Source organism: Tauraco erythrolophus, chromosome 14 (assembly GCF_009769465.1).
Source record: "Tauraco erythrolophus isolate bTauEry1 chromosome 14, bTauEry1.pri, whole genome shotgun sequence".
NCBI lineage: Eukaryota > Metazoa > Chordata > Aves > Musophagiformes > Musophagidae > Tauraco > Tauraco erythrolophus.
In genome coordinates, this window is record NC_141478.1 from 8182065 (window position 1) to 8201568 (window position 19504).

The window sequence follows — 19504 nt, forward strand, 5'->3', positions numbered from 1 at the left end:
GCCTCTCACTAAATCTACTCTAGTGCCTCAGTCCCTGTGTTGGTGCCGTGATCCTGGGGTCTCATTTTGGATGGGGAAGAAAAGCACGTTAGCCTTGATGTGTCATTTTGGCCAACGTAGTTTTTCATCACCTCTGTGATGAGAAGAATAGCACGTATTTTGTTGAGATGAGAGGGAAAGGCTGTACGATTTCCTCCGTTGCAGTTTATAGCACAATGAGTTTTAAGATACAAACTACTTTGGAAGTTCCCAGTATTGTTGCTTTAAATACTTTACTTCAAAGACACACAGAAACATAACAAGGTGTTGTGTAATATAATACAAGAATATGAGGCCATTTCATGAAATTAAGATGCAACGATTGGTTCTTTATATAACACATAATTAACCTGAGGATCCCCATAGTGGATGGCATTATGAAGACAAATACCTTATTAAGAATTTTTCAAACAAGGTTAGACACTTTATGAATAGCATCTGCTTTTACATTAGCCAGAATAAAGTTTTAAGTACCATAAATTCTTTTGTTCCAAGGCATATGGTGATCACCAGCCAGGATTAGAAAATTATTTTACTCCCATGGTGAAATATGTCCAAACTTGGTAAATTCATAGCTGAAAATAAGGCTTGGGCGGGCCAAGAATCTGGTCACTTTTCTGTACACTGAAGTTATTTATACAGGCAAACTTTTAAGTGGAAGTAGAGAGGAGAAGTGATCCAGGGATTAGGCTGCCAATTTAGGACTTGCAAAATTTCAGCTTCTTGCTTTCCCAGACTGCTTTTAAGAGCTAATTCATTTGACACAGTTTTTCAGACATACTTAGAGCCCCACCTCACATTTAATCTCAAGATACCTCAGGCTATAACCTGTCTGTGACTTGTTCCGGGTTCTACAGTGTTCAGATAGCAGGAAAAAGTACGTATGTGAGAAAGTCATGGATAGACTACTGATGAATTTTCAAGGCACTGTCAGATGGGGTGATAGCAGTTAACCTGTTGCAAATGCAGGGAGCGTGGGGAAGAAAGGTGCCTTCTTGAATAAAGCACTCAATTGTCACCAATGTAAGATAACAGATTTCTTTCTTCGAACTGCCCCAGAATCCCTACCTGACTTTGAACAGTTCCCTAGTTCTGTTCCCCATCTGCCAAGTAGGAGACTTAAGGATCCTGCAGCAGCATTTGTTTTCCTTTAGGAATTAACATGTTGGGTTTTGTGTTTTGTTGCTGTTTGCTTTTTTTTTTAACTAGACCCCCCCCCAAAAACCAAACAAACAAACAAAAAAAACCCAAAACCAAACCTCAAACCAACAAACATTGCCCATTGTTTTTTGTTAGATCTATTATCAAATCTTGCCCTCTGCTCTGTCACTTCCAAGAGCACTCTTCTTCATCAGATGGTGCAGGCAGGCTTCTCCTCCCTAGAACTGTCTGCAGTCCTTAGGTCAGAACTTGAGACATTCCTGACCCCATTTCTGTGAAACAATGCAGACTCCTCCAAAGTGCTGGCATATCATTCACTCAGCCTCTTCACTGCTGTTTGAAAAGACACTGTGGAATGAGATGAAAAATTCCTCAGTGTCTGCAAAGAGAGGGATAATCTGCTGATGCTAGTCTGGGTCCATCCAAAGCCTAAAAATAAGACCTTAGCATGTCATGTGGTAATAATGAGACAGAAAACCAATGTACTACTCAACTTTATTGGAAAGTAAGAATTTTGCAAAGAATAACATCTTGCTATATGGTTGGTCTGCGTAGGGGAAAGTATCCTAATTTCTCTTTGTCTTTTCGTTCATCTTTTATTCTGGACATGCCCACCCTTCACAATTATGGCCCACATTTAAAAAAAAAAAACAAAGCATAGTCAGTCCCTGTGCTATTCAAAGCTGTCTGGCAAAGCTGAGCTTTCTGGTACCCTGTACCACCTTCAGTCTTGTACAGCAACGCAGAATAGGTATAACAGCATCCAATGGGTGTGGAAGCAGTGTGCAGTCTTTGGGGAAGTGGGAAGTTAAAGCCACCCCTGTCTCCATTCTAGATAATTTGCAATTTGTTGACATAAAACATGAGATAGCAGTGTGTGGGATAGAGTGGCCAAGCAAAGTGGCCAACTGAGGTTGGTAAGTGCAACACTGATACAATTTCTTTCGCTCTTCCAACACGTGATGAGCTTGTCATAGGTTGAGGATGCAGTAATACATGGGAGCTGATTAAGAAAGGGAGAAAGGATGCTGAGGGAGGAGCAGAGAAGGAGAAGTTGGGAAGGAAAAAAAGGATGGAGGGAAAGGACAGGGAGACAACTGTGGAAATACTGTAAGGGAAAGCTGTGGAGATGAGAATGTCAGACAAACAGGAAGTCAGCATAGAGGAAAGAAGGAGGAAACCCTTCCCTTCTGTAGACCTGGAGAATTCATAATCTAAATAATTGTTTTGCTGGAGAACTTGGCCACAAGTTTTTCTTTTTGCTCAATCCCCAGTTCTCCTAGGAAAAGGTTGTTTAGCACTCTTTCTCCAATGGATCAGAGGGAGATTTTCTCATTCACTCTCTTCCTTGAACGGTGTTGCCTGTAATATACATATCTTTAACCAGGCAAAGAATCCATTTGAATTATTAAAACAATAACCACTTCTTTGTTTCTGTACCTAAGAAGTTTACTCAGCCCCAGCTCAGGCAAAACACCAGCTGAGTTCAGCAAAAGTTTTGTGAGAGGATTCAAGGCAAGCTGGGCCTTGTTTCCTCACTATGTGGCCAGAGTACCAGATGTAACGAGGACAGATGTTCAGACCGAGGCACACCTCTCCAAGGGTGAGACGGGGTAGAGGTTTCCATTGACTTTCCTCTTGTTATCATTCCTCTATATCAGCATCCATTGACCTCAACAACCCCTCCTTCTTTCTCATTCTTTTATCTCTTCTGTCCTTTTATCTTCTGTCTCTAACTCCAGCCTCTCTCATCTTTCTTTCTAGAAACTCCTGTTAGCCTATTTTTTTTCTTACATCTTCAGCCTTTTCTGCTTGCTTAATCCTCTTGAAATCTTTTGGCCCAATTTCCCATCCCCATCCCCTTCACTTCTATTTCGCATGCCATACCTGCTGCTTAGGGATCTCGGGGGCATGAGAAAACCTGACTTATTCCCTACTGCCCTAGTTGTCTAAATAGCCAGTTCCCCAGCATGTGTCTGCCTGTTTTCATTCACAGGAATTGAAAGGACAGTATCTTGTAGGGCTGGCCCAAGCTAAAATTAAGGCTGCAGACACCAGGCACCAAATGTTTCATTCAGCTCCCCAGTTTATCCTCTAGAGCCTCCAAATGGTTTCTATTAGTATTCTGAGGGAGAGCTCACTGATGGAATTAGTGAGAAACCAGACTGTCAATTTATTTATTCCCAGCCTTAGGGCATAACCATTGTGCATGTGTAAAGCTATTGAGATGCAGAGAGTATTCTGTAAGCGTGTATGTATATGTACTGACTGGAAGTGAGTTTACAGAGAAAAACTGTTACCCCAAGGACTCAACAGTGACCAAAAGTGAGAGAAGCTGCTGAAGTGGCCAAAGATCCCTTTTCTCTGAGCACAGGAAACAATTGATCTCTCTGAAATCTTTTGTCTAGTTGTGTTTATTACTGTGTTCTAACTAATTTTACTGTAGCCCAAGTTATTCTTGTGAAGAAATTTCTAATTTAACTTCTGGAGTCTTTCCACCTTCTTCAACAATATCCGTATTATGAAACTGTTGCTGCCTTTGGCTGCAGGAGTGTTTCAAGCATGTGAGTAATGAATAACAAAGTTTTTCCATTGCATTGTCTTTTAGCCTGTGAAGCATTTTGAAGGCAAGTTGAGAGAAAATGGAAACATTTAGTTACGGATATTTCTTTGATGCATCAGTGCTGGGTATGAATGAACTGTTTTTCCAGTATGATTTCATCAATTCTGTTTAGAAAAATTTGTATTGACAATGTCATGGCCAAATGATAAGTCAAAGAATAGATTTTTTTTTTTTTCTGGCTCCCCTGTTTCCTATTGCTGTAATAGTGTCAATCCAAGGGATGCAAGTGAGCGTCCTGTTGCCCCAGCTAGTATGCTAGTAACAGCTTTGGCAGAAAAGGCAATAAATGAATTGGTGTAACTAGACCAAGAGTTAATAGACTAAACGTCTGCTTCATTCATCTGACTGGCCGTGTCGCCTACCTCTGGAATTTGTTTCTTCCCATGAAAAATAAATAAATCCAAAACTTGGACTTTATTAGGCATCACCTCCTCTCATGCTGTCGGTTGCAGTATGAAAATGTGAAAAGGGATTAGGAGAAGTTGTTTAGCTCCATTATTCTCTATAACAGCCAGGAAACAATTAACCTGTTATCCCTTAATGTGATGCTTGCAAAATATGGCATGACAGGGCTCGTGGGACCAATGAGTGTATTTGTATTGCGCAACGGAGCATGATGCATCAAGCTGATGCTGATCTAGAGTGGTGCTTTCATGTAACAGAGAGCAGAAACTGTGTGGAAATGTGAGTCGATCATCAAAGTAGGATAGCTTTGTTAGCGTGTTTCTGAGGCTGCACTAATTAGGACTGATGAGCATGTCTGTAGCTTTCTGGTGCAGATACTGTTTCCTGCTTTGGAATTTGCTTAGATTCTGCTGGCTTGGAAGACTTAGCACCATGCTCCACTGCTCACGTAGACGTGTCTAAAGGAGGACAGAGCCATAAAGCATTGTGCTAGAGAGAAAGATGGGGTCACTGAGAATCCAGACTGGCAGGACACTGCAGGGGAGGTGCTGTCAGGCAGAGCAGGTTCCTCCTGTGCAGCTGTGGCAAACAGAGCGTGTACTGTCACTACATGTAGAAGCAAGACAGCTTCGCTGCCATGGAGGTGTGCGTCCTACCAGCCTATTAACCAAATCAAGGTGCACCACTTCCAGTGTTCTTTTCTTCTTTCTGGTGTTCTTTTCTTCTTTCTGGTGTTCTTTTCTTCTTTCTGGTGTTCTTTTCTTCTTTCTGGTGTTCTTTTCTTCTTTCTGGTGTTCTTTTCTTCTTTCTGGTGTTCTTTTCTTCTTTCTGGTGTTCTTTTCTTCTTTCTGGTGTTCTTGTAGAATATTTTCACAACTCTGAGTTTTAAGCATAGTCTCAACATTTTTACAACTCTGTGCTCTACAGCTACAAGGGAAATGCCTGGAGACCAAGTTTTCCTTTCGGCAATGTAAGAGGGACCGATTATTAACCACTACACCAGCTCCTGGCATTGCTGGCAGATGCCATCAACACATTAGATTGGTATGTCAGGTCTGTCAACAGCTTCAGTTTAATGATAGTTATGTTACGCACCTCCAGCTCCACCCTTTGTTGAGAGCTGAGGAGGGAGGAAGAAAATGGAGAGAATTATCTGAGTTAAAAAATAGAAGTCTGTCTGTGTTTGAAGAGAATAAAGTGTGTTAACAAGTAATCCTCTAGCTGAGGTTTCCAGCTGTTACTCCTGAGCTGTCTGGTATCAAAGCAATATGGGTCCATCGTACAGCAGCTAACTTCAGTGCATGAGCAATTACTCTCTGAGGCTTCTGAGGTATATTATAGTTTTATTATTATTATTTCTCTGCTCATAGTTTCTTAAGGCCTCTTCATATCCTGAATAAAGCTCCAGGGAATCATAAAGCCACAGGCTGAGTTTTAGCACAGTCACTATTCGCATCTCCTGGATTGATGGGTATTTAGTATGTTGCCTTGATCTTGGAAGAAAGACCCTGAGATGCACCCCAGGGAAAGCCGCAAGGTGTTCTTTGTATTTTTTGCCCCTGAGAAAATAACTCTTTTTCTGTGGAAATGACATATTTTTGTTCAGAAATGTCACCACTTCTGCCTGCTGACTGTAACTCTGCCATGCTAAAATATCTTAAATCTTTTAAAGTAAAACAATAAAACATTTAGGAATCTATGCAGAGCTGCTAAGCACTCTCATTGTTTTGTGTTAATGACCCTTGGTTCCCATAAGCCTCTCCTGCTGTTTTCTTACTATTATTAATTATTGCTATAGTTTATTCTCCCTGGATCTTGCCTGGCAAAGCTTGCAGCGGAAGTGAATAGGATAGAGAGAAGAAATGGTGTCAGAGATTTGCCTACTGTGATAAAAATACTTAAGAGACTGTTCTGAGAGCAGAAGTCAGTTCTCCAGAGACCCTATTCCCTGCCTAGTGTCTATGTGCTCTTCTGGGCAGATCCTGTGCTTCTCTAGTTGTCCGGCCACTCGGTATATATTTGAGCTCTGTGTTGTGTTTCATGTTGTTCATGTTCATCATCATAATTACTGATTCATGCTTCCCTCACAGAGTCTCAGAAAGGAAACAGAATTACAACATCTTTAGTATAAGAAAATGCATTTTTTATCAGATAAGGTATTTGTAATGCCAGATGATATTTGCATACATTGGACCTGCTAGAGATGAAGTGATGGTTTTCATCCTGTCCACTTAGTTTGTGTTCTCTAACAAAATGCACAAAAAGAGCTTTGCAAGAGCGCTGCAGAAGTTTAAGTCCAAAAATCTCTTCTTTCTTCTATCCACCTGCATGCTTTTGGCTCAGAAATAATCTTTCAGCACTACAGAGGTGCTCACACTCAAAGATCTCAAAGCACTCTACAAATGCAACAACTTTTATATAGGAAAAAAAAAAAAAAGAAAATCAGCCTCTTGTCATGGAGGACTCCAGAACATGTATGGCTTCATTACCCATAAGATGTCCACTAACAAATATCTAGTAGAGAGTCGAGTACAGACCATGCTGACATGGAGCTCACACCATGCATAAAGCTAGTGCCAGGACTGTGAGCGTGGACTCCTGAGAGTTGCTAAGGAAACAGTCTTGGAAATGAAGCTGGAGCTCTCATCAGAAGGTTGGCTGCAGAGATGTTTTGTGCTGCAAAAGCACATAGGGCTGATATTGGCAGAGGCAGCAATTGCTCAGCAATTGATTCAACCCCTGATGTGCCACCACGGAGGAGTACATGTGATGTGGTCACTAAATGCCAAAGATGAGGGATTTTGCAGTTTCTTAGTTTCTTTTTACGATGTCTGAGCTTGTTTGTCTCCTGCCCTCTCACTACTTGCCATTGACTACATTGACTCACTCCTTGGTCTGTTCCTTCTTTGCTAGAGCTTTATTTTATTTTTTTAATTAGTGAAAAAGCAAACACAGATTATTCATAATCAGAGTTCTTCCAAGCAAGAACCCACAGCTTGGAGGAGTCTTCCCTTGAAACATGATGCTGATAATCCAAACCCTGTTTGTGCTTCTCTGTCTCTGCTTGTCTCTGTTAGAGAGACATCAGCTTTTAATAGACTGAGAAATTCCTTAGAGGTGTTTGTTATTTTGCAATTACTTTGCAATTGATTTTCTTAAAAAACAATTCATAACTTGTTAAAGATCTCCTCCCCCCTTCTCTCCCCTTCCCAGTTTCCTTTTTTATCTTTGCCACTGCCCAGTGTTTACAATCATAGGAGCTATTTTTTTCCTATTGCTTAGGGAGATGACTTGTCTACAGAAAGAAAGGAAAAAATGGGTCCTAATGATTTGTGAAAGTGGATTTACAGTCAGACTCTCCTGAGGCCTGAGTCTAATTCTTACAATGACTTCTGCAAATGTAGTTGAGGCAGTTAAACTATTTGCCTCTGTTTCCCCATTTGTGAAATAGAGGCTCTTTTAGAATAGCTTCTGTAGACCAAGTGCTGTCAGTGAGTTTACAGACGATTCTGTAGGGGAAATTTCCATAGGTAGCAAATGTGAATGAATGAACCCCTAATTCAGAATGGAAGGAGGAAGCTCAGTGGTGGTGTTCTTCTGCAAAACAAGTGTATGCCTTTTCATGTAGCCGTGAAATGCCCACTCAGCGTTGAACTTTCTGCCTCTCTATCAGGGCCTGCAGCTGGGAACTCAAGAGCTGGAGGAAATGGGAAGCAAGTTTTGCCTTGGTTTGCTCATTCTGCACCTCAAATCTCTGCCCTGCAGCAAGAAGGTGATGGCTCAGGCAGCACTCCTGCTAGATCTGGAGGAGGAGATAACAGATCGGACACAAAGGTCAGTGATGGCAGTATTCAGAGGGTTTTCCTTTGGAAAACAAGTTGGTGGGGTTATGTTTTGAGTTTAAATATGCAGAAATGGACTCTCCTTATGGCTGAGATTTGCGTCTTGGGAACTGGAGTGTATTGAGAGTAATTGGAAATGAAGATGCAATTGACTCCCCAAAAAACTACTAAAACAGTGGTTCCATACCCTGCAGCCATTCATGCAGATAAAAAAGGTGAAAGAAAATAATCTGATTTCTATTTTCTAGTGAAGTTCCATTTTCCTATCAAAACTGATTACTGGAGGACAGGGATGTTACTGCCCCAGAAAAATGCATCAGCAGGAAACATTTTTCTGCTCACTGGAGTGTCAGGAGTTGTTTGGTTCACATCAGATCCTCCATGGAGAGGATCTCATACAAGAAAGGCATTCTCTAAGAGCTGCAGGGTAGGAAACAAGTATTGGAGATTAGAAAAGGACTTTGATAGCATGATTTAGAAACTGTAGGCCTGATTCTGCAAGGATACTCCTAGAAGTTCCTCTTTTCCTCACTGAATTAAGTCCTGCAGACATTTAGAGCATAGATTTGTTATTTTTTGATGCATAGGAAGAAGTCATGATCCTACTGATTATTTAGGAGTTGTTTTTCCAAATTGCACAGTTAATTTACTTACTTCCTACATTCAATGGGATGTATTTAAGTGATGTTACCCCACTATAAATATACGAGGAATTGGACCTAAGTGAGTGAGTATAGGAGTTTTCAGCTTGAATTTGTGATGAAGCAGAAATATGTGTATTCTTTCTAGGCCACCATCTCTCGTTAGTGCTATGTGCGGGTACATATGCCTGCAATAATGTTTTTCCAAGACAAATAGAGAAGGAAAACTTTGTGATGTGATATGATTTGAAGCTCCCTAATGGCTTTGTCATCAAAGAGCTCTCTCAGCTTCATCAATGAAAGCAAGTTTTTCAGTTGCAGAAGTGCCCCTGTAATTTATAGCAGGCTTCCAGTCTTCTCCCTGCAGGAATACTTAACCGACATTACCACCACCTGTTCCTCATGCCGAAAACCATTCTTACAAGCTTGTTCGCAGTTTTTAATGTTTATGAGGGACAATGAAAAGAAGGGCTAAAACACAGAGACATTCCTTTGGATTAGCTGTGCTCACTTGTACATTTGAACATACAAATGAAGCGATTAAGGCGTGTTGTAAACACCATCCGTGTTGTGGATAGCCGTCCCATGAATCATTGGTATATCATTAGAACTACTGAAGCCTGGCTAGGCGGATGGTTTTGAGATATAAACCAAATTCTCACTTTTGAACTGGAGCTAGAAGAGCCTTTGCATGAAAATAACTTCTCTTACGGGAAGAAAAACATTGAACCCTGACTAGCCTCAGACGCTGAAAAAAAAGCCATCTGGGCACAGTAACTCAGTGAGCATTTTCCCTGGTCTTTGTAGTCTTCTGTTATTTTCCTTCAGTTGGTTTTATATTAATGGGAATTCATTCTATTTTCCCAACATTGTGTAGCAGTTGATCAGTACCAAAATAAGAAGCTCTCTAATTACAAATATTTTTAAACAAGTTAGCAACAACAACAAAAAAGTCCCCTTACTTTGTACAACTCCCATATTGTTTCAAATGTGTCCATGGTAGCTGAAAGCAAAGCCTTCTATCCCTTCAAGTTTTCCCATCATTATTGAGTACCTCCGTGGCACCCAGGGATGTAATGTCACTGCTAAAAGGCAATGTGTCAGTGACTTGTTCATTTTCACTCCACTGGGTATAATTGCAAGTTTGTGGAATTTTAGTAGCTTAGGTGAAATTTATTACTGTTTGCAGACCAAGTAAGCAGTTGAATTGTTTAATCCCACCCAGATATATCGTGTAGTGGAGGCTGGTTGCTGAAGTTTGGGGGAAGGGACGTACAGGGACCAAAGGATTTGCTAGCATATTCTTTTTAAAAAATAAATAATTCATAGAAAATGATTGTGCAGTATATTAATTCTGGTTCAGAAAATTAATACTTCACTCCTAGGTTTCTGTGAGTTTAGCCAAGAGAGGTGCATGATTTGATTTTAGTGGGAATAGGAGCCCTACTGCAACCAATGGAACAATTCAGAATACAGAGAGCACTCTGGTATGGGCAGGAGGGGCAGCTGTTTCTATACTTCTCTCTCAACTCACAGATCTTGAAAAGAAAAAAAAAGTGATTCTCCATCAAAACATTTCTCTGGAGGAAGCTGAGGGGTACCACTCAGTCTAATCTTACTCTGTAGAGATTACGTCTAATCTAGCTCTTTTAGATAGCAGAAGGAAGTCACCAGAGGCTTCTGGTTAACTGATGGTATATCGTTACATCAATGGAGATTATACTCTGCTGCTTGCTAGACTAGACCTATCTTTATGGGTTTAAAGAGAATGAAATGTTTGTAGCTTAAAACTAGCTCTGTTACCTTCTGTGGTTACCACAAAAATGCACAGCATCCTTGAATGCTTTCTATACTCTCTGCTTCCGAAGTGTGAGTAGATGTGAATGAAAATACCCAAATTTTTAGGTACCTTTGCCAAAGCAGTCAGATTTGTGGATCCTTCAGGTGCAAAGCAGGAAAAGTCTGGACAGTTACCCTGTGCAATTTTTGTCTTAAATGCTTTACATTGTGAACAGCGGTGGCTTTAAACAGCTTGCAGACTATCCTTACTCCAGAAGTCTGCACTGTCCTGGCCTCAGGAAATGATATACACAATAGGTGTTTAAATGGGAAGCAATGGCTCTGACTGTAGCTAATGTTTTCTGGCAAAGGAAGGTGCGTCCCAAAGACTGTCCTGCTGACATGTCTAGAAAAATATCGGTGATTCTTATCAGAGCAGTATTCACCAGCATCAAAAGTAGAGAATTATTGTTCAACCTGGCTGAAAACACAAGCTTTATTTAGATGTTAGGGGTTTGTTTTGCAGAAAGCAAGCTGAAATTAAGCTGTGAGCAGTGAGATGGATTGCACAGTGCTTAGGTTAAATACATCTATCTCGATCTAATGTATTTCCTAAATATGCGTTTCTGAGTGCCCATCTCTGCAGTACTCTGGGTGACAGGTCAAGCCACAGAACAAGAAGTTAATCCAGCACTGGATATAGGCTGACTCCCAGGTGGAATGTCTCGTTGTAAAGATACATAGATCAAAAGCTGTGGAGCCAGAGGTCTCTTCTGTTGTGAGATCCCTGCAGTTCATGTCCTGCATTTGTGTCTCTTTGCCCTGGTGTCTGGTGTGCGTGGCATTGACTTGGCATCTCAGCATCTTCCTCCGACAGCAAACATTTTCACCTGTCAACATTTGTAACTGTATGTGTCTTTTAATTTTCCTCTTCAGGCTGTCTCTGCTCTGGGTATTTTGCAGCCTTGTTCTTTCACCCCTGCTTTGAAGGGGATGAAGGAGCAAGCTGGACTCTGCCTGCTTCCCTGGAATGAACTATTTGCTCTGCACTTTTATACAGCTCTTATATTGCTCTTGAGCAAGGTAATAGCTGTCAGGGCAGCGACTGGTCTAGCGGAGGCATCCTGTGTGAATCGGGGATTTCTCACACCAGATCAGGTCCATTGTGTTCAGTGCACTGTCTCCAACGCGCCAAAGAAAGGTGGCAGAAACCTTTAGCAGACCTAACTAAGCACAGTTTGGTACACGAGCAAGAATTTCTTGCTGTCCCCAGTTTGCAGTCTATCTTTCCCCTAAAGTGTGAGCTTTAAATGGAATCATTTACAAACACGAGTTGAGTAACTGTTGGAGTAAGTTCACAGCAGAGGCAGAGTAGCAAAGTAACTGCATCTGAGAATAAGTGGGGGCTGAACTTCTATCAGTGGGGCTGTACTGCTAGTAGGACAGTAGAGTATTTCCCCTAAACCCAGGAAATCTTTGGACATCTTGAAGTTGGCCTAAGAGCTCTGTCACTGGTCCTCAACATGTCTATATGGCAATGGTCCCATGAACATACCAAAAGGTAGAGAAAATATAAGATGCAGTACACAGATAAGATACAACAGAGCTACAATGTGTGATGGTGAGGAAGACAGGTTAAATTTCTCCAGGTATTTGTTAGTCTCTTGATTAACAACCTGTGCTCCTGGGACACTTCATATTCCCTCTCACACTTATTCAGGCATTATCACCCTCACACTGCACAAGACCTACTTAGGGACTTTGTTGTTTGTAGATTTTCTTTTCACAAGTGATATTTAGGTGTCTTTCTGTATCAAATAGCCCTTTTTCCACCGGTATTGAATAGGATTGGTCTTATGGACCACTCTGCCTAGGTCAAATATATGGAGAAATTTCTGGACTTTGCAGCCACCTTCAAATAACAAAGCAATGTGTCAGATGCTGATAGAGGCACTTTATTCTTCCCTCTCTCAAACTTGGCCTCACAGGCACACTATTGCCATGCCCCAGGAAGAATCACTAATTTTGTGTTTCTAGCCTCCCGCCGTGCCTTGCAGTCAATTCTGGCATTCAGAAGATCTTTACTGGGAAAGCGAAATGCCAGCTTGTATTTCAGACATCATGTTTTTTGATAATAGGCTTCATGCCTCATTTGCTATAAAAGCAATTAGGTTTTAAGTCAATGCTGTCCAGGTAACTTCACATTTGTCATGACCACAAAGAGGATGGGAAGTGACTGTTTGCTCACTTAAAGCAGGTTTGCAAAAGCAACCCCTCACTATAGGTATCCTCCTCCTCTTCCTCATGGTTTGAACTGATGGCATATTCCTTCATTTTCTTTTTCTCTGTCCTCCAGGTTGTGCCAGGAAATGTTTTGCATACACTGCAGCAATTGTAGGCATTTGTTCATGAGACACATCTTATATGTTGAGACAGGCTTTCAGGAAGTCATTATGCCTTTTCTGCTGACTCAGATATTATTGGTCTCCTGTGTTTCTTCATCGTTTCTTACCTTTCCTGTGCAGAGCCAAATCTCTCTCCACCCCAAATGGTAAATATGTCTAGCTCTGCTATTAATCAAAACCAGAAGGCTTAATCACTGCTCTGGTCCTTTGTCCGGATGTAATCTTTTCATCTTCCATACACTGAGCAGAGTTAGACTGGTCAGTATATGGATGGCAAATCTAAGAATCGACAAGAAGGATTTGCAGATCATTTGGAACTGTGCTTGCTCTTCTTCTGTACCGCATTGATGCACGATCGTGATCCTCGATAGTATTGAGCTGTTGGATTTCCCATCTTTTCACTGTAATGCGCTTTCCTCTCATTATGGCTGTGCAAGCAATTCCACTCATCTTTTAAGAGATGTGGCCAAAACATGATTCAGATCAAACTAGAGTGAATTTGGGAGATGAAGCAGACAAGAAAGAGGAAAGTTCAAACAACAAAATTACGCGGATGGAGCGGAGCATGCTCGCTTCATTTGGAGCATCTTTAGTGCATTTTTGAACAGCAGAAATGCAGCATTATACTTGTGTGCAGAGAGAGGAAATGGCTCCCTTGCCCTGGTGGTTTGGGTCTTCCTATACTTATACGTGAATGTGGGTGTCATTCCTTGACATTATTTGTTTTGACTGTACAAACTGGAACAAATTTTGACTGAAGAGTTTGAGTGCAAGACAGTGCTTTGCTCTGCAAAATACCCCATGACCTCACAGTTCAGGTGTACCAGCAGTCATGGCATCCAGTCCCCTGAGGCAGACTGGGCAGCTGGACTCCGGAGAGTCCTCTGACACATAGATGAAGATGAAAGTGGTCTTTCATCATTTAGTGAATCTAACCTCACAGGGAAAAAACAGCAGGAATTATACGGCTGTTTTGATTCTGATTTCTATTTGATTGAAGCTTCATTTTTCTTTAAGTAAAGATTTTGTGCATTTTTAACCTTGATCATCTTGTAGACATTAAATACCTTGTGGCAGCTTTCAGGAGAGGAGGTTGTTTATTGATTCCACTTTTTAGCTTAGTCACAGTTTTTATTGCTAGGAAGGGAATTTGAGATTTCTACTGCATTATGAACATCTCTGGATGTGGTATTTCTGTATTTGGTTGCTGGAGAGAGAAGTGCTGTGGAAATGCGTTTGCCTAAGTAAGCCAAACTACCACGTCGCTTTGGTGGTGCAGAACATGGGGCGAAAGGAGTTTCTAACATGTTTCGTACAACACTTCTGAGAGCAAAGTCTAACATTAGCACAATGTGACAGATGTGAGAGTAGCTGAAGCTGGGCTTTGGTTTGGAGGGGTCTCACATTGCTGTAACCATTTAGGATCAGTTCTGGAAATGCCTTATAACACTCACCAGTGATCTTTCACGCTGATTTTGCGAAAGCATGATCTCTTCTTGTCCCCCCAGGGTCTGACCTAAAGAATTGCTTTCTCTGATATTGAGAGGATGAAACCTCAGATTTTGAGTTTGGCTCTATTACAGGCTTCAGATTTGATTGTCATTATATACCTTGATAATCATGTTTTCTAAATAAGAATGTGAACTTTCTTCCATCCACCTTTTCATCCTTCTTATGCTGCGCTCTTCAGCGTTTCTCCTTTGTTATTCTGAGAATACAAGCCCAGTGAATTCTTTGGGGGTTCAGACAAGCAATACAGCCTATAATGAATATATTTGGTATTCAGAAGGCTTTCATGTAGCTGTTCACAGGTAAGCCACTGTAATTCAGAAACTTTTCATTAATGCTTTCTAGAGCTGTCCCTATTTTCCTTCTATTGGTTTTTATTATTAAATACCCTGGGAGCTGCACAGCTTCTGTTGATTGTTATCAAATGCCAACCCCAGCTATGCCAGGCTGGGTACAATTATTCACACTTATTTCAGAAGTAATTAATTTATCATTTAATAGCTAATAATACCAATTTAAATAGCAGCAGAAAGGAAGGAGAGGAAAAGAGCAAATGGAAGAGAAAGAGATCATAGAGAGAACTTCAAACATGCACAAAAGCACTGCTCGCTGGCATATCTGTCTGAGGTTATTCAAATTACCATACACATACAGATCTGACTGGACTACAGATAATGAACTTGTATATATCCAGCAGAACAAATGGGCTCTGCATTGCCCTTTCTGTGAGGCATATTGCTGTGGTACTGTCTGGTATTAGACGTTTTCGTATTGATTAGGAGCATCTGTATTTCTGTGCTGCAGTCCTTTTCCCTTAAGATCTAACTTGAAATACAAAAGCCACTGGAGCCCTTCACTTGCTGGGACAGAAAAACAAAGCTGGTTGCTATCAGGGGTTCAGAAGTGATTCCCCATTATAAAATGTCCCCAAAGGAATGCATTATGAGGAACCTACACTTTGCTCTGAGGTGGCTTTTATATAGACCAGGATAGTGCTGACACTGGAAGAGAATAGATGTGGGTTTTTTTTTTCTAAGAAGGTACAAAGGATGATGGGAGGATCAGTCTATTTAGACTATTGATCATCTTGAATGCAAGCAGAGAGGGGATTTCAGTCTGAATATATCACAGATCTAGTGCTGAAGAGGCAGATTCAGAGGACCTATATATAGCCTTATATAGACTATAGATAGACTGCAGCTGTAGCTGAAACATCAGTTGCATTAGATTTGGGGCTCTGGCACAAGAGCAGGAGGAGACAACTTTGTCAGTGCAACTCTGTTGATGATCTCTGTCCTTTGTTTTCAGCTCTTTGATGATATTAAGAGATATGGATGAACAAGGCTTGACTGGGGCAGGTATCCTTGTACTTTTGAGTTGATGGGAAACACGAACAAATGATAAGACTATTTCAAGGAGCTTGGTGATTTAGTGTTTCCTTGTGGACCTTTTCTAAATGGTGTTCCCAGAGTCCCAAAAGAACTTCAGAGACTTGTGAAAACCAGAGGACAGACAGATATTTCATACCAATACATGCTACAGTACTTTCCTTTGAGCAGGAGAAGCAATGGGATAGATGAGTAGGATGGCAGTTAGCCAAAATGCATTTCATTAACCCTTTGGAAGAAAGCACGTTTTTGTGCAAGTAGTGTATTTTGCCGCTGATGAGTTGCTCTCTTTTTTGCAATTAATTAATCTGCCCACAGCTCCAAATGGAGCCTCTTAAGGAACACACTCAGGTAGGTGAAAATGAGACTGGTTCAGGGTCAAAACAGGTTTTGCTCTCCCATGTGTTGGAGAGTTAATCATGGGATGTAGATCACAGGAACAAGAGGCTTTTTGGTCTGGATTATCTGGATTTAACACTTCACTAATTGGAGTTCTCACCTCTTGGACCCCACATAGGGGCTCAGATGCCCAAGCATCACAGAATTTAGAAGCAAACTGTAATGAATGCCAAGGGTCTATGAGACTGTATAGAGCAGAAGGTCTCCCTGCCCATCAGTAGCATCAGAGCCTCACAGTCCTGCACAGCAGAGACGGTCACAGTGCTGCACGCATTGCCATTGTGTAAGGTAGATTTAGATGGGCAAAGTATAAGGATAGAAGGAGCTGAATCCCCAATAAAACCACCAGTGGGATCCAGTTTTTCAGGATCAAACAGGTCAAAAGTTCATACTTGTTTAATTTACTCAGACAATATGAGCTAAGATGAGCCAAATGGTTTTGATATAATGATACTTCTAGGTACAGTGTGTCCCCATCGCTTCCATCCTTTCTCTGCAAAAGGAGCATAAGAACAGAAATTGCTGCTTTAGAGGCAAATAGCTTGTTGCAAGTCCTTTTGGTCTGGTGCCCAGCCTGCAAAATGAGAGTTTGACCAGCCCTCTTGTACTGTGGTGATAGTCTACAACTGCTCTCTAGGACCATATCGAAAAACTTAGCAAGACAAATGAGAGACCAAATAGTTAAAGAGATAGAGAAGGCAGAGGAATTCATAATTAAAGCTGCCGTGTTGCAGTAAAAGCAGTGCATAGCCTGGAAGGAAAGCAGGTGGGCGAGCAAAGTGTCATATTTGGCGGTGAAAGTTGGCACTTGAACAGCATTTTAAAGTACTCCAAAGCCACCTCCACTGACATCTCAGCTGCATTGTATATTCTGTCAGAGGCTCGGGCTGCTGGGTGTATTGTGGCTGTGACTCACGCTCAGACCCTGCCGCTCGCTGCCGCGCTAGATATTGCGAAGAGAGACATGGCAGAGGTATTGTGTGAGACATGAGGCAAATACGTGCAGGTTGCTGTTTCAGGGCCCAACACACGCATGTACCAGTGTGGATTAGTGCGTATGCATAGAGGTACAAATGTGAAAGCCAGTTCCTGTAGCCTCTGACAATTCATTGTATTTTCTCAGAAACCAGGAATTTGTTAGGAAGTATAGGTTGAATGTGATATCGGCAAAAAGAATCATAGAATCATAGAATCGTTAGGGCTGGAAGGGACCTTCAAAGGCCATCTAGTCCAACCCCCCTGCAAGGAACAGGGATATCTCCAACTAGATCAGGTTGCTCAGGGCCTCGTGAGAATTAGGCTGGAGCTGAGACTAGAAGGATGTGAGGGGCAAGATCCACATGAAATTAATACTTAGCTTTTTATTTTTTGTCTGCAGAACAGAAATATACTCAAGCTTAAAATCCCAGATATGATTCCCACAAATGTGGGGAAAGTTTACTTTCAAGTCCAAGCTGAAGACCTGCCCCTTTTTGGCCCTGGCCAGCCTGTAGCACTTAGCAATGCAGCCCAGATAAGGGATCTTTCCTGGGCGAAGTCCAGGACAGAGCACTGCCACTTTCTCATCACTGTCACAGTGCACTGTGAGAGATGTGGGCCTGATTCTGTCCCCGAACAGTGCAGACAGACCTGTGATGTGCTGGAAGGGACTCAGTGTGCACATGGGAGCGGGTGTGTTGGTAGAGAAGTGGGAAAGGATGCTGCTAGCTGAGAAGGATTGGCAGAACTCTGTGGAAAGTTGTAACTCTGAAAGAATTGGATTGGGATATCATGGCCATAACGAACAAAAAAACACCAGTGTTTACTGTGAGCTTTCCTTGCCCGAGGAAAGGTTACAGCTTCTCCCTGTCCCCGTGTCTGCGGGCAGATACTGAGGGCTCGGGCAGCTGCTGTCTGCACCACCACTGCTGACAAAGCCACCGCGCCAGGGCCAGGGCTGCTGCCGGAGCATGAAGGAGAGGCAGACTCAGAACTGTGTAAGAGGAAAGAAGAAAAAAGCATTCCTTTTGCATCTCTTTGGGGATTTTCTCTTTATATTCCCCCGTGATCCATCTCCCATTCCTACTTCCATTTGTTCCTGTTAAAACTTGTGGGTTTTAAATGGGGGAAAAGTTAATTTCTGGAAGGTCAGATTTCATTTTTAAAGTAATGTTAGCACGCTTGGTGGTTAGACTTTCAAATATATCCCTAACCATTTAAAAATACATAATCAGCAGCTTTATCTATAGCACATTATTCACCATTTAAACTGTAATGGCTTCCTTTTAAGTGTTAACAGTTACTTACTACCTTAAATCCATATTTCAACATAGGTTAGAGTCTGAGGATTTGGTCTTGGAAGGTGGAATAAGCACTAGAAGCAGCTGAATGCCAGAAAAAGATTCTGTTATCAGGCCCGTATCGTCAGAGATTAAGAATAAGGAGAAGAATAGAAAGAGGTTTCCTATCTATTTCTCTGTCTAATCTGTTTGTTCTGTCGAGTCTAACCAACAAGTTTTTACACTACGCTCTGTACTTCAGAATTGTTTGTGAAGATGCCATTTCATAGTATCCTCCAAAAAGCATCAACATCTCATTAAAAGATAAAAATTCAATGCAATCCAAAGAGAAACCAAACACCCATTTCAAATAGTAAAGCAAAGTTTCATCTTCCATTGAGCTGCAGGGGGCAGCCAAGAATTTGGATAAAGCATTGCTACCTGGATTTATCTTGTCAGGCTTTCCCTATTATTAATACTCATTTTTTGTTCTAGCACACAACTTGTGTTTTCGTCTATGATTAAGTGAATCATAAGAAGAGAGGATCCACTGTAGTACATTAGTACAGTCAAGTGTCCTTTCTGACAGTGCTCAGCGCTGGAGATTTCAGAGAGGGATGCAAGAAGTTGCCATTGTGAACAATTATAGAGTACCCCTACGCTCTGGGGGAATGCCTTTCTATCTTCAGACAGTGATTTATTTATACCTGGAAACACAAGACTTTGTAGCCTTTCTGAATAATTATAATAACAATAATCCTATCTAATGAAATATTCCAGTGCTCTCATTTTCTATTTAAGTGCCTAATGCTTTTTGAATCTTACATTGCTCCTGGCTGCACCCTCCTCTCTCATGAGTTTTATAGATTAGCTGTGTGTTTTGCAGAAAGAGAAAGTATTTCCTTTCATCAGCTGGTCTTTCACCTTTGCAAATGCACCTTTGTCCTCTGCTGTAAGAGAGAATAATTGGGAGTGCCCAAATTGCCAGATGTTTTGTAAACAACTATCACCTTCCTTGTTGTGCATGTGATTGTGAAAGATGCTTAATTTTTTTA

The 19504-nt window shown here is 41.4% G+C and overlaps 1 protein-coding gene across 1 annotated transcript in view; it reads left to right on the top strand.

The window, feature by feature from the left end:
- AGBL1 (AGBL carboxypeptidase 1) overlaps window positions 1–19504 on the top strand; it is a 275673-nt gene that overhangs the window by 179426 nt on the left and 76743 nt on the right. The window contains exon 22 of the mRNA XM_086620561.1: window positions 7902–8062. Coding sequence (XP_086476687.1) covers window positions 7902–8062 — 161 coding nt within the window. The remainder of the gene's footprint in view (window positions 1–7901; window positions 8063–19504) is intronic.